This window comes from Octopus bimaculoides, chromosome 1, assembly GCF_046866305.1.
Source record: "Octopus bimaculoides isolate indiv1 chromosome 1, ASM4686630v1, whole genome shotgun sequence".
Classification (NCBI taxonomy): domain Eukaryota; kingdom Metazoa; phylum Mollusca; class Cephalopoda; order Octopoda; family Octopodidae; genus Octopus; species Octopus bimaculoides.
The window spans coordinates 41,895,751-41,910,497 of NC_142928.1; the positions used below are offsets into that span (position 1 = coordinate 41,895,751).

The window sequence follows — 14,747 nt, forward strand, 5'->3', positions numbered from 1 at the left end:
TTCTCTGGGTGTGTGTATGTATAAATACCTTTTGTTATTTAGAAACCATTATTTTTCTGAAAATTACATAAGTTGTGTGTAACATCAAATTTTAAGTTTTACGTTATAGTAATGCCAGTTTTTCACGGAGGCCTCCTGCGATCACAGGGGTTGCAGGGGCTTGGTGCTGGCCCTGCTGTAAATAAATTTATGATTTAGGGTTACAGTTAGGGTTGGAATTTAGCGAGTATAGTCTTACTGTAAATATTTACCAAATTTTTATCCAGTCACAATTATGTTTATCAGCAACCAACCGTTGTGTGAAAGTGTTGGTGTGAATGCACACGTGACAGGACTGTACACAGAAATTTTGTTTCAGAAGAGTACTTCTTACATACCTTGCTGTCAATTTATTGGATTAATCCCAACAAAATACTACAAGTTTAGTCACTGGCTCAGCACCTATGTTTGTGTTCTTCATTCTAAAATAATAAAAGCTTTAACATACTTCCAAAATGGGACTTTGTCCATGTGTATCCACATGTATATATGTGCCAGTGTCTGTGTTGGTTGTGGTTGGGGTCGGTTTAGTGCGCAAGAAAAACATTTATAGAAATGTACTGATAAAAATTCTATTAAAATAAGTTATCTTTATATGCCATGTTTGCAATTCTCCATATAAATGATAGCAAAGTGTGTATCAAATGAAATTAAAATTCTGGTTCAGTGACAGATCGATCAGGTTAGTAAAGTTTTAATGTATTTGAAAACAACATATTCTCTCTTCTAATTAAATATTGAAAAAGAGAGAAAATGCTACCCACTCTTTTGCAAGAGAAATTAATTTTGGCAGTAAGGACTAAACTCCTTGTTTCATTATCACAATTAAAAAGCGTTAATCTTTACTTAAAAAAAAAGAGGTGGGGTTGTAGACATATGATGGAGAATTATTCAATAATGTGTTTGCTTCTACCAGAATTGTTTACCTTTAAACCAACAAAACAAAACTGACATATATGACAGGTATTTAAAACATATTTCTGTTTACTTTGTTCATTCGCATAAGCTATAGAAACTTTTGCGTGCACGCGCACACAAACAGAAATTTTCCTGACATTTAACTGTTATTTTTAGCAGTTCATTTTTAGTGGTAGACAGCGGGATGGGGTGGTGAGGGGTGTATGGATCAATTTTGAAGTTCTTCATAGAAAATTTGAAATTAAAAAAGTTTTTTCCCATATTCCTAATCTCCGTATTTTTCCACATAGATTGAAAAAATTATTTTTTAAAGTGAAAAATTAAAAATTTTGTGGGATGGAGGAATTAAAAATATTGAAAACATAATTTTTTGCATATTCGGTATTTTGATCACTGAAAGCATAAGAATTCACTGAAAAAAAAAAAAAAATCGGAAGGGTTGTATAGGGTGGAGGGAGCTACAGACCCCTATATGGGCAAGGGTCAAAATTTGATCCCCTGAGAACATTCCCCAAGTAATAAAAAGCCTTCATGTCAAATTTGGTACAGATTGATCCAGCAGTTTGGCCATGCATAGAGAACACACACACAGTGAATTTTATATGTATAGATGGTTATGAAAATTTTAGAAACATTTCATTTTATTTAGAAAAAGAGAGTGTATCTTTCTAACCATTCAGTAATTAGCTTATGATCTTTACACAACATCAATGAAAGTGAGATTATTTGAATTCCTTATTGATTTGCTCTAGGGAATCTTCAGGTGATTTGAGACCAACAGACAAGTATGTTAGAAAAGTTAAGTTGACCATCTCACCAAGCTACATAGCGAAGCAAGACATATGCATAGACATGCACAAATATGTACACATGCATGTACTTACACATCCTCATATATTTATAGTTTCCAAATATATGCATACATTATAAACAATATATGCATAACTAATACACCATAGAATTATATAATGTGCAGGTTGCTGAGAAGACAAAGAGATTTATTTCTGAAGTTAACTTGCATAATTTTGTGGTCAACATGCTATTAGTATTGTTATTGCTACTGTGAAGGCACATGGCTCAGTGGTTAGAGCATCGAGCTTACGATCGTGAGATTGTGAGTTTGATTCCTGGACCGGGCTGCGTGTTGTGTTCTTGAGCAAGACACTTTATTTCACGTTGCTCCAGTTAACTCAGCTGTAGAAATGAGTTGCGACATCACTGGTGCCAAGCTGTATCGGCCTTTGCCTTTCCCTTGGATAACATTGGTGGTGTGGAGAGGGGAAGCTGGTATGAATGGGCAACTGCTGGCCTTCCACAAACAACCTTACCCGGACTTGTGCCTTGGAGGGTAACTTTCTAGGTGCAATCCCGTGGTCATTCAAGACCATAGGGAGTTTCCTCCACCTCACTACTTAAGTACAGTAGAGAGAGCTGATTATATTTAGAATTAGCAGAGTTATTTAAACTATTTATTGTTTCATATGATGCATTATGACTAATATCAATATTAACCATATGATTATTAAAGCCACTGGAATAAGGATAGTTTTTAGATAGTTGTGTAATCTTCCTTTACATGAGAGTTAGTGCAATTATGAGGATGAAAGTTGATGGCAGTATTAGAGATCAAGCAGGAGAATTTGAAGGCAAGATGAAAGGACTGTACGGAAGAGAGGAAGGAGTCAAAAGGTGAATGAATTGGTGATGGTGTAGGGGTGGTGGTGGGTACCAGTGAAGATAGGGGTGTTGGAGAGGTAAGGTCAGGTGTAGCAGTGTGGTGAAAGCAAGGGAAGGATCCAGATTGGGTGCTAGGAGTGGGGAAGAAGCTAGGGACCAGAAGGTCACATAGGTTATGGGCATGATTGAAGGAGGTGAGAGGTGGTTGAGGAAGATGTGGGAGGTGGAGGGATCAGGGAAGGGTAGATAGGTGCAGGAAGAGAGAGCAGATGCACAGTCAACAGAATGTGCATAGGCGAAGGTAGTTTGGATAATAGTGGGTGTATATCCCCATTGAGTGAAGTGGGGGACATCTCCGTTGGCACTGTTTCTCAAAGACATAGCTGTTACTACAGAGATGGAGAAACTGAGAGTAATGTATGGACAGATTTGTGTAGGTAGGGTGAGAGGAGTAGCAGTTGAGATAGGAGTGTGAGTCTATAGGGCCACACTCATACCATCTAATCACATCCTAAGACACTACATGAACATGACAACCAATAACTTTAAGAGAAAATACATGAACATATGCACTCCTTCAGGTGTAGAGACAGAAAAATCTCCAACTCCCTGTTCTGTTTCATCTGAAGACTCTGGTACCATCAACATGACTTATCCTACAGTGCATAAAGCATCCTAACATGATTCCTTCTTACTCTGGAGCAATGTCCCTAAGAACCTGCAAATATTTCTCCAATCTGCACTATTCAGTTATAGGAAAACTAAGCTTTCTTATTGTTGCCACAAAAGGCACATCCTGTTAATGATTTTCAAACCATTGGCCACTGATATGCACACTTTATCTAATGTCATTTCCATTGGTGAAAGTATTCCTGGAACTCCTTTTTGAGTGAGTAGCTGTCTCATACAATTAAAGAGATCCTGTTCAGCTGAAACCTGATCAGCTGAAACCTGATCAGCTGAAACCTGATCAGCTGAAACCTGATCTTCTTTTTGAGATAACCAGACACTAAGAATGAATATTCCATAATTAGACCAGTATTTGACTGCTAATTTATTTCATAGACTTTGTAAATGTGAATGATATTGTTGAACCAGTGTGTATCTTATTTAATGTAAATACATAAAAAAAGTAAATTTACTGCAGTACTTATCTGGAGATAATATTTCATATGGACAAGCTGCATTTAATAATACAATATATATTGAAGGCAGATGAAAATTGTTCTAGCAGAAGCTGGTGAGTATGCCAGATGTATTTCTGTCTTGTTGAGCATTGTCAATGGCACATACTCAAAGCCACAAATGTCATGTGGTTGGCTCTGATTACATGCTATTGATAGTATCCAATGAGACATGAATGCATCTAGCATTCTCATCAACCACTGTTAGGATGATTTTTTCTGCCTCTGATAAATATTGAATATTGAAAGACAGCATATTCATATGAGATATTATCTCTGGATGAATACTGCAGTAAATTTGCCTTTTGCAATGTATTTATATTACATATAATACATATATATATATATATATATGTTTGTTTATATCTTGCTTAATTTTTGCAAATTTTTTTTTGTATTGAAATGTAAGTTTGTAAATATTAAATAAAGCCCCATCACTAGAATTTCAGTAATGACAACAAAAATTAAAAGGTATTTAAAGATTTCTTCATGGATTCTTGTTCTCCTTATAAGCAGAACTTTCAGAGTACACATTAGATAACTCTTTACTCCTTGAGAATACCAATTTTATTAGATTATTGCTTAGACATTTAGTAGCGTAACTACACACATGCACACATTGTATGTATTTATGTATATGTATAAGGTATATTGGTTGTTAACTTTACAAAAGACTTGTAACACCACAGTTATTGAATCAATGTAATTCTTTAATCAAAATCCAAGATTAAGTTACCAGAGGTTAACAACAGAACTCAAGAAGTTGAAATGTCTACATTTAAAACAAAGCTGTAAAATGCCAGATGCAATTAACACACATAATGATTAAATATTTAAAGAAATACTTTATTAATATAAACTGAAATGAAGCATACAAGCAAGCATTGATTTCACTTTATTTAACCAGTAAATGTTTACAAGCAACAATATATATATTATTAAAATAAATTTGCTAAGAAAAGATATTTCAAAGAGTGTAATATTTTTTTGTAAATGTATGACAAATACAAGTTGATAATATTGATTTAGATTAATGCAATTTTATAATCTTTCATTGGGTAGATATGATCATAATCCTGCACAATTACAACTATAATGACTTAAGTTAACCTACTAAAAAATATTCTAAATAAATTTGCTCACTTACATTATCTACATAATGCAAGGAGGAAAATCTTTGACAGGGCAATATCATCTTATATTGTAGGGTTTGTTACTTTACCAATGAAATGAATCATTTTAGCTTGGTTGTCAACAATTAAAAATATGAATGGGTGATTTACATCAAATTGCATATCAATTTCTATTATGCCATCCGTCACCATCACTCCAAATGCAGCTACAGCTTCTGTCCCTTTTTCATTAACATCAACAAATGCTTTATGAAACATTTCATTGGCAAAGATATTGTTATTATGACGAGTCATTCCAGATAAATCAGCTTTTTGAGGATCAAAAATATCAATGAGTCCAAGCTTTTTCAAAACATCACCCAGCTGAAAACTACTTTCTAAACGAAATTTTGGCATATTTAATTCTAGATACCTCATTTTAAATCCTTTTCTGTTAACAATTTTTTTGAGAAATTGAGCATTAATCTCCTTCTCTAAAACAGCAAGACCATTGATTTCATTGGGAAGAATTACAAACATACTAAAAGATTTTCCTGTATAAGGTAACTCGACAACTTTATAGTTCTTGCTTACTTTTGTACTAAAATATTCAGATATATACATAAAATCATGCGATACAGTCTTGTCTGGACTTAAATAAAACTGTTTAGAATATGTTTCTTGTTCTGGGAATTTGTCAGCCCATATTCCTTTAAAGTACACAGCATTAATAAGAAGTAGTACCGTCCGAGGTGTCAAACTTCCACTTGGTAACAAATCAGTAATTTTATCATTTGTTTTATTCTTAACCCAATCATTAACAGTAATTCTTGTTTTTTCTGCATTTTTTATAAAATCTACATTTTCAATATCTGAAAAAAAATATTTTATAATAATGTTCTTGTAGTCTTCTGAAATGTGGTATTTTTCATTAGCATACAAACAATTCACTGAATTGAATGTGATAAGTTTATCCGAGTTTTTCAGAAGTGAAAAATATTCTTTGAAAGCCAAAGCTACAGAATCTGGAGTTGAAGTTATGTTCAAAACATTTTCCAACTGTGTGGCAGAGTTTTGTCTTGCTCCAAAATAAACCATTGCTAAAACAGTAGCAACACTGAATGGTGATATGAAAACGTTTTCATTGGTTCCTGCAGCTACAGCTTCATAAAGACTGTTTGTAAAATAATCAACTGAAGCAGCAAGGTCACTGATGTCTTGTTTCTTTGCTGAGTCCATATTATATATAGTAGTGTCTGAAGAATATAGATTACGAAAATAAAATATACAAAATAATTGTTTGCAAACATTTCAAAATATTGTAATATACATAAACTAGTAGAGATACCCGGCGTTGCCCGTGTTACATGCAATTGAAGAATGAGAATTTTGTGTTATATTTTCTGTAAGGAACTGGAACACATATGATTCGAATTTCATGAAAATTGCACATGAGGGTTCTTTCCCTCTTTACACACCCTAAAAAAATTCTAATCATGAGACATGTATTCCATACTATTGATCTTTATGCGCATATTCCAAAATTTCAGTCTTCTGGAACCTGTAAAAAGGATTTTGCTCCTGAAAAATGGAGCTCATGGAACTCTAATATGTAGGAATGAAGGCCCCTATTGGGGGTGGGTGTGTTAATGTCAACCAGAGAAGTTGAATTGTTTGGAATGTTTTTAACTTGGGTCTTATAGTATGCTTGTATATATGTGAGAGTATAGTCTCACTTTAATAGTTTCAGTATGAAATTGAAAGTATTAAAGTGAAAGTATTTGAAATTACAGTAGCGACATGTTATTGTTTCACTTTTGACAGGTAATACTGAAATAGTGGAATAGTTTCAGTGTTAAAGTGAAAGTATCTGACATTACAGTAGAGTGATGTTATTGTTTCACTTTTGACACGTAATACTGAAATGGTGGAGGAGATATGATATTACTGTGGCTCGAACTATGCAAGAAGTTAAAAAAATTTTTGGCCTAAGACACTACATGGACCCTAAAAGGATTTTGCTCCTGAAAAATGGAGCTCATGGAGCTGAAAAATGTGGGAGTTAAGGCCCCTATTGGGGGTGGGTGTATTAATGTCAACCAGAGAAGTTGAATTGTTGGGAATCTTTTTAACTTGTGTGTAATATGTATTGTCTGAATTTCTTTGAAATAGGAAATATATGTATGTTCACTGGGTTTGTAAAAGAGAGCAAAGCTACAGGAAAGCAAAAGACGAATGATCATGATAATCAGTCAGCTACCGTAGCCTAGTTGTTACTACTCCCCAATGTAGGATTCCTCACCATACAGGTGACAGGCACAGCTGTAAGATGCATTACGGATCTATAGCAATTGGAAGGGCATGACCCAATTGAAATAACAACGTGTGACGCTTGGAGTAAAGGGAAATGAAAGTGTAACCTCTGGAGTTTGCAAATGACCACTATACCGATAGGTAACTGTGCAGAAAAAATTTATAATCGATAAATGTCTTAGAACAACCAGTCACTCATATGGGAAGGCCTTGAAATCAATGTTATCAACTGGAGACTATATGTGTCGCAGTGATAATAAAAAAAACTCAAAGGAGGTCTGCAATGAAATAATTTTACTCAACACTTTGCAAGTGAATCAGTGGAGGCAAAGATGCGTCTCATTTACTTGACAATTTATGCACCACATTGCAGAAATCACAATGTAAGTATACCTGAAAGGATAGTCTTACACTGTTGTACCGTTGAATTACAAATAATGCTCATCTGTTATGTTCAGGTGACCCTATAGCTTCCAATGGTACAACTGTAATCGTCTTTGCTTAGGAAAAATGACTAAATTGTGGGTGTGAAGTCCCCATGAAGGGGTCTTTGTAACTTCTAAGAAGAAGAAATTTTAGAAACATTACTTTATTTGTGTGTAATATGTATGGTTAACATTTCATCGACATCAAAAATATATGAATGTTCATGGGGGTGATGGCCGTTATGCATAGAATATAATTTCCAAATTTCATAAAGATCCATTCAGTACTTTTGACGTAGTTTTGGATAAGAAAACAAATGACTAATGTGTGTGTTTGTGTGGATGTGTGTGTGTGTGTGCGTGTGTGTGTGATGGGTGTATATATGTATAGATATCTGTATGCATGTATATATGTGTACATATTACATGTACATCTATATATATATATACATCTACACATATGTATACATATAAATCTATATCTATCTATATATATATATATATATACATATACGTGTACATATACATCTATATGTATACATATACTTCTATATGTATACATATACATCTATATGTATACATATACATCTATATGTATATACATATACATCTATATGTATACATATACATCTATATGTATACATATACATCTATATGTATACATATACATCTCTCTCTATATATATACATATATATATATACACCATTAAAGTGAAAGTATCTGTCATTATAGTATCGAAATGTGATTGTTTCAGTTAGTGGAATAGTTTCATTTTTAAAGTGAAAGTATTTGACATGAGTGTTTTTCTTTCACTTTTGACACGTAATACTTAAATAGTGGAGGAGATATTATGTTGCTGTGGGCTCGAACTATGCAAGAAGTTAACCTAAGTAAGGCATGTGTAAAATTTGAATGAAATTGGTTGTGTAGTTCTCGAGTTTTAGGGATTCACACAGACAGACAGACAGGCAGACATTCTCATTTTTATATATATAGATATAAATGAAGACATCTATGAGAGCAAAGTCTGAAATATATCTTATTTCAAAACTCTAAATTTAACTTTTCCCTGAATATATTTCTAATGTAACATAGAGTTGATGTGTTCCAAAAAGTTTTTAAAATAATCAAGAACTTGAAAGATTTAATAATATAACTATTTCTTCTATTATTTATCTGGTGTTTGGCACATATCTTAAAAGTTGTCAGGTTTACTTTAAATACAAACACTTGAAAATGTGAGTTTTTATATCATAAAACAAGAGATAGTCTCAGGTTGGTCAACATTGTTTACTAAACTTCAGATGTAACAATATATCATTTTAAGATCTTTTATTAATTTTTAACTTATTGTGTTAAGATTAATTTTGATAAAACAAGATAGTAAATGAATAATGTATTTAGGCCGTAAATGCCTAAATGTCTAAGATGAATGTTGAATATTTTTTTTGCCCCATTAGCTATTGAATGTGAGGTTAATTGTCCAAAAGATTATAATCTTATCTGAATTACGTTCATCTTTGGTAAAGGTGGTTGTCTTTGAATATAGAAGCTCAAGTATTATAGAGAACAGGAGTTCAAGAAGCTATTATTTTTGATGGATGCAAAGAGAGGATATTATCACATTGGGCAAACGTCAGACTATATGAATGAAATGTGTATGAAGAATATGATGCTACATGAAGCTCAGACATGGAAACAAAGTGTGGAACTACAGTATAGTTCAAGAGAAATGAAATACGATTTTTTTTACATCCATTGTCATGTGGTGCAGCAAGCGGAGGGACAAACACAACCAAACGCGCACACACACACGCACACACACACACACACACACACACACACACACACACACACACACACACACACACACACGAAGGGCTTCTTTCAGTTTCTGCCTACCAAATCCACTCACAAGGCTTTGGTTGGCCTGGACCAAGTGGTTGGGAAGCAAACTTCTTACCAGACAGCCATACCTGCACCTCTTTAGTGGATGTGTAATATATTCTAACAACAACCATTTTCCCCTTCAAATTGGTTGTGGACTGAATTTTGCAATTAAGGCAAAAACTCATGAAATGACTTTTTTGATTGTATTATAAAATGCATTGGGCAAAGATTTGAACCTTGATGTAACCAACAAAACAGTTAACATAGGTAGGGGCCCCACCCTTGTTGCTATAGCAACTCCAGCAAGCTGCGGGTAAAATTTTCCATAGAAAGAAAGCAATTCAGAGTAAGGACAAGCCCAGCAAGGTAGAAGAGATTAGAGGTGCTGGGCTCAGTGGTAGTGTGATGGTCTAAGAAGTACTTGAGGATGAGAAGACCTCCATTATGTGTAATAACAGTAAGTAAGGATTTAATATCCAGAGTGAAGAAGAATATGGAGGAGCAAAGGTGGAAAGCAGATGTTGAAAAGATGATGAGCAAAATTAGTATTATGAATGTAGGAAGCAAGGGCGGTAACTAAATGTTGGAGGATCATGTTGAGGTATTTATTGAGGTTTTTGCAAATGAGGCAGGCAGGGTTGTCAAACTTATGAAACGTTGGGAGAAAAATGGTTGGGTACAGATGTGCAAAGATGATAAGGTTGACAGTAGTAAAAGGGAAGTAGAGCAGTCTCTATTTATTACTAGTGAGGGCTGGTTTATATTAATTTTTTTTAAGGGTGGACCTGGTGGTCCACCTTTAAGGTACATCATTAACACATATTTGTTTTGAACACAAATTTTGTATAAGAAGACTGTGGAGAAAGCAATATATCTATAAAGTTTTAATTTTTCATGCAGAGTAAAGTAGTGAGACAGAAATTGTCTGCATTGTAGCGATGTCAACTTTAAGGTTGTACTCTGGGAAATTTATAGTTTAGTATCTGTAAAATGACCGAGCCAACCTTGTCTCGCACCAAATATGTAACCAATAAAGGGAAATGCAGAAACCTGTGACCCACAGCTCCCTGTCAATAGAATTATTAATTTGATATTTAGTTTAATTTTGATGTGGTTTTCCACAGTTTATTCAGCGAATGGTATACTTTTCTTAATAGTTGAGAAACATTCAGTTGAAACGCTGGCTATGCCCATCATGCGTCACGCTGATTCTGTCCCAGAATTACATTAAGGCTACATATATTTATGGAATACTCAGCCAAATTATACTATAATTAGATCCTGGACTTGTAATTAAAAGGCCTAGCCATGTCACACTGGTTTGTACTGATTCTACTTATGGATTACGTTGTGGGTACATGTGTGCTGTGGGATACTCAGTCAGTTATATGTTAATATAATGTGTAACCATAAGACTACAAACTGACAAAATCATTAGCACACTGGGCAAAATGCTTTACATTCTGAGTTCAAATTCTACCTAGGTTGACTTTGCCTTCCATCCTTTGAGGGTTGAATGCATAACCAGTTGATTTGATCATATAACTTGAATGATCATTTAATAAATGTTCACAAGTGAAAGGGTAAAAAGAGAACTGAAGTATATCAGTTGAATAATAAGGAAAAAAAAAAAAATTATTATATATAGAAGTATAAAGTACAGTCAGCCAGTAAAGTGCCTGAAAATACTGGCATTGAATTCAGAATTGTCACTGAGTAAAGAGGGAAAATTCTGGTCGTTAATGACAAGAATTATTTATAATAAATACCATGACATAAATGGTTCAATTTGACAAAACTCTGCAATATTTTATGCTAGTTGTATTACTTGGGATTATAAGTGCTAATGGCATCAATTATTTAATTTAAACCTTATAACTTAAGTGTTCAGAACTGCAGATACGCAGTTGTGTATTATTGTCACAGAGAGATAGTTAAATAAGTGTGGTAGGTGAGATGGTTACATCTATATACAGATTCAGTATGCTGACGTATGGATGCAATTAACATTGGATGAGACGAGCCTCCGTCATCAGGGTAGAGATCTTACACGCTAGCGTAGCTAGAGTGTGTACCATCTGGCGTGTGCCACCACCGGACTCCACAGAAAACACATATTGCCTACGGAAGACCCAAATGTGCCGCCCGGGGTGGACCGCCCCTACCGTGGCCCACCGCACATCACCCCACCAGCTATGTTAGTGATCTTACATTTGAGATCTTAATGCAGAGAAGTTCGAAGATGGAATGGTTAAATGTGGAGAGCTAGCTGTATCAGGGGTAGGATTTGAACATGTATGTACACACACACACACATTTACTTGATCAATGGTACAAACATATATATATATATATATATATATATATATATATATATATATATATATATATATATATATATATATACATAAAAAACAGACAGAGTTGGAACTCTTTTAAACAAAATTATATATATATATATATATATATATATATATATATATATATATATATATATATATATATATATATATATATATATAGTGAACTTCATGTGGATTTGCACCTCGATCGCCAAATTTCACTTAACAATTCAACAGCAATTTTCTCACAATAAAACATTAGTTTTCTGTGAGTGACAGCAGTTACATTTGCCAGATGCCTTCGCTAAGCAAAATAATGTCTTTGCTACTTGACCCTTCTAACCTCTTCTAGGCCACCAAAAGTTAGAATTGAGATAACAAGCACCACCGACGAAATTTATTGCTCTCAGTAATATGTCTCTCATTTTGACTGGTTTTGCATGGTTATAAACACTAGAATTTTCATAGCCACAAGCAGGCAGCAACTAAAGACAAATGGCCAGGGGAGAAAGAAGATTACAACCAGCCAAATATGAGACACAACGTCCCTCGACTCTTTAACTTCCACTATCTCAATTTCTTTTCTCTTACATCATGCTATTACTATCTATGGATTACTACTGCCTCTTTGTAACTCGCATGCTTTTCCATTTACTAATTATACATACCAACCCGTTGTGGTTTTGGATATATATAAAGTAACGGTAAATAAATATTTCTTTACAACTTCGATCATTGTTCTTCGTCCATCTTGCTCATCTGCAACAGCAACACTCGTTACAATCGCTAACTGTCAGCTCCAACATATATCATAATGCAAAACGTTACACTGGCAAGCAACACCAAGCAACGGTCGTAACAACAACCGTTACAATCGGTGACCCTCGACTGCAACGGAGAACTAACCGTTATATATATATATATATATATATATATATATATATATATAAACCTTTAAGAGAGTTTAAAGTTACAAGGTAAAAATTGCACAAACATGTTTAAACCATCAAATGTTCACAGAAATTTCAATGAGCTTCACAGGGGTAGATAGTAATATCAATGTAAATGTTCAGTTAAGATTATAACAAATGTACATTATAGAAAGTTCAGTTATGTTGAGTTTTTTTTTTTTAATAAGAAAAGAAAGAGGAAAAGGTGGAGAGAAAAAGAAATAATTTTTTTTTTACGATTTCTGTCGTGGTGCGTGTAGTTTTTTTTCAATTCAGTCTCAGTGGTTTCTTCACCTTCACAGTATTTTGGAGTTGGAAGAGTTTCGGGTTCAAATCTTTTAGTATATGTATATTTTTATAGAAAAGGATCCAATTTTAGATGACTTTATAACAGAGATGTTTTTAGCTCGAGATCACCACTTATAATGAAGTGGCGAGTGAATGAGGAAGTATGAATTATGCAACTTCATAGTTAGGCTGGTCTGCCAATCATATATCAGCAAAATTGTGATCTTTTGTTGATGCTGATACCATGCTGATAATCCACTTTTCTTCAAAACCACAACTGTTGCTTCCATCACTCAACCAGTTAACAAAGCAGTTGTATTGACATTAATGTTATGGGGTTTATGCATTCTGGAGGTGAAATGCGCAATTTTTCTATTATATCTTTTTGAAAGAGCACAAATCTATGTTAACCATTTACCTAAATCATCGATCAAAACGGCCAAAAAATAAACCAGTAAAAGACTACTACAGCTTGAAATTTCTTGGGACTCTCTCAGTAAAACCACACAGATATAGATATTTTTAAAACTGGCTCATCAAGCTACTTCTTATGATATCCGTATTTGTATGGTATTGTTGAAAAAATGTGAGAATTATCTTTGAAAAATGGACATATGCTAGTTTGGCTTTCAGAATGTTGTGATTAACCACTATGTTGAGACACTGAATGTTCTATATGTGAGGATAACTGCTGGCAGATCCGCATGCAGGGTGGCCTGTGTCCACACATAACCCTAAAAATGAAAATCGTACTGCAGGCCTTACCAATGTCTTAATCAGGGTTCCCGCGGTTCCTTGAATTCCTTGCTTACCCTTGAATTTCAACAGTAAAATTCCAAGCTTAGCAGACCCTTGAAAATTATTCAGACACACAGAAATCCTTGAAAACCCTGGATTTTTATTCAAAAGTTTTATTTTCAGTCCGCTCATCGAACTACAGAAGGAAAATGTCCTACTTAAACCAATAGTCTGAATTCATATTTGCAATGTTTCCACGTCAGTGTTGGTTGCCTGTACAGCCAGCCAACACTGGTGTGGAAACATTGCTACACATTAGTCAACAACTTGAGGAAATAGATTGGGCAATATTTAAACTATGATTTGAGAACCTAAGTAGTGTAAATAGTTTTGTTTTATCAGAAGAATGTCCTTGGAAACCCTTAAATTTTTTGTGGAGTGATCATGATGGTCCTTGAATCTAGCTTGAAAATACGCTTAAAAAACCTGGAATTTTCTTTTAAAAAACCCGCAGGAACCCTGTTAATTGTTTTTGATGTTTGACAAAAAGGTTATTATTCTATATTTTGCTTTACATTTGAGCATATATTTCATCCTTTACTCATAGAGTACTGAAAATGATTGCATTTTTAAAATTTTGATTTGCAGTCATTGGACTGAAAATGGCCCTGGGCTGAACATATGATGATATCAATATTCGCTTTGAGTATTGTTTTAGCCTGAGGGGAAAGTAGTTGTACTAGCTTTGAGTCAAATCTATGTAACTTTTGTGAGTAGATTTTTGCCTTTGTGAATAGTACATGAGTGCATTTGTTATTCTCACACTAAGAACTACTTTCAAGTAACATGATTAATTAATTTCAGGGGCTG

At 34.1% G+C, this 14,747-nt stretch overlaps 1 protein-coding gene across 1 annotated transcript; it reads right to left on the bottom strand.

Annotated features, from left to right (window-relative positions):
- Positions 1-4,656: 4,656 nt before the first annotated feature.
- Positions 4,657-13,272, bottom strand: LOC106878927 (serpin B11). Its single transcript, XM_014928290.3, has 2 exons — positions 13,089-13,272; positions 4,657-6,186 (listed from the first exon to the last, which is right to left on the bottom strand). Exon 2 carries the CDS (start codon positions 6,167-6,169, stop codon positions 5,015-5,017), a length of 1,155 nt encoding a protein of 384 aa, XP_014783776.2. The 5' UTR covers positions 6,170-6,186; positions 13,089-13,272; the 3' UTR covers positions 4,657-5,014.
- Positions 13,273-14,747: the final 1,475 nt, after the last annotated feature.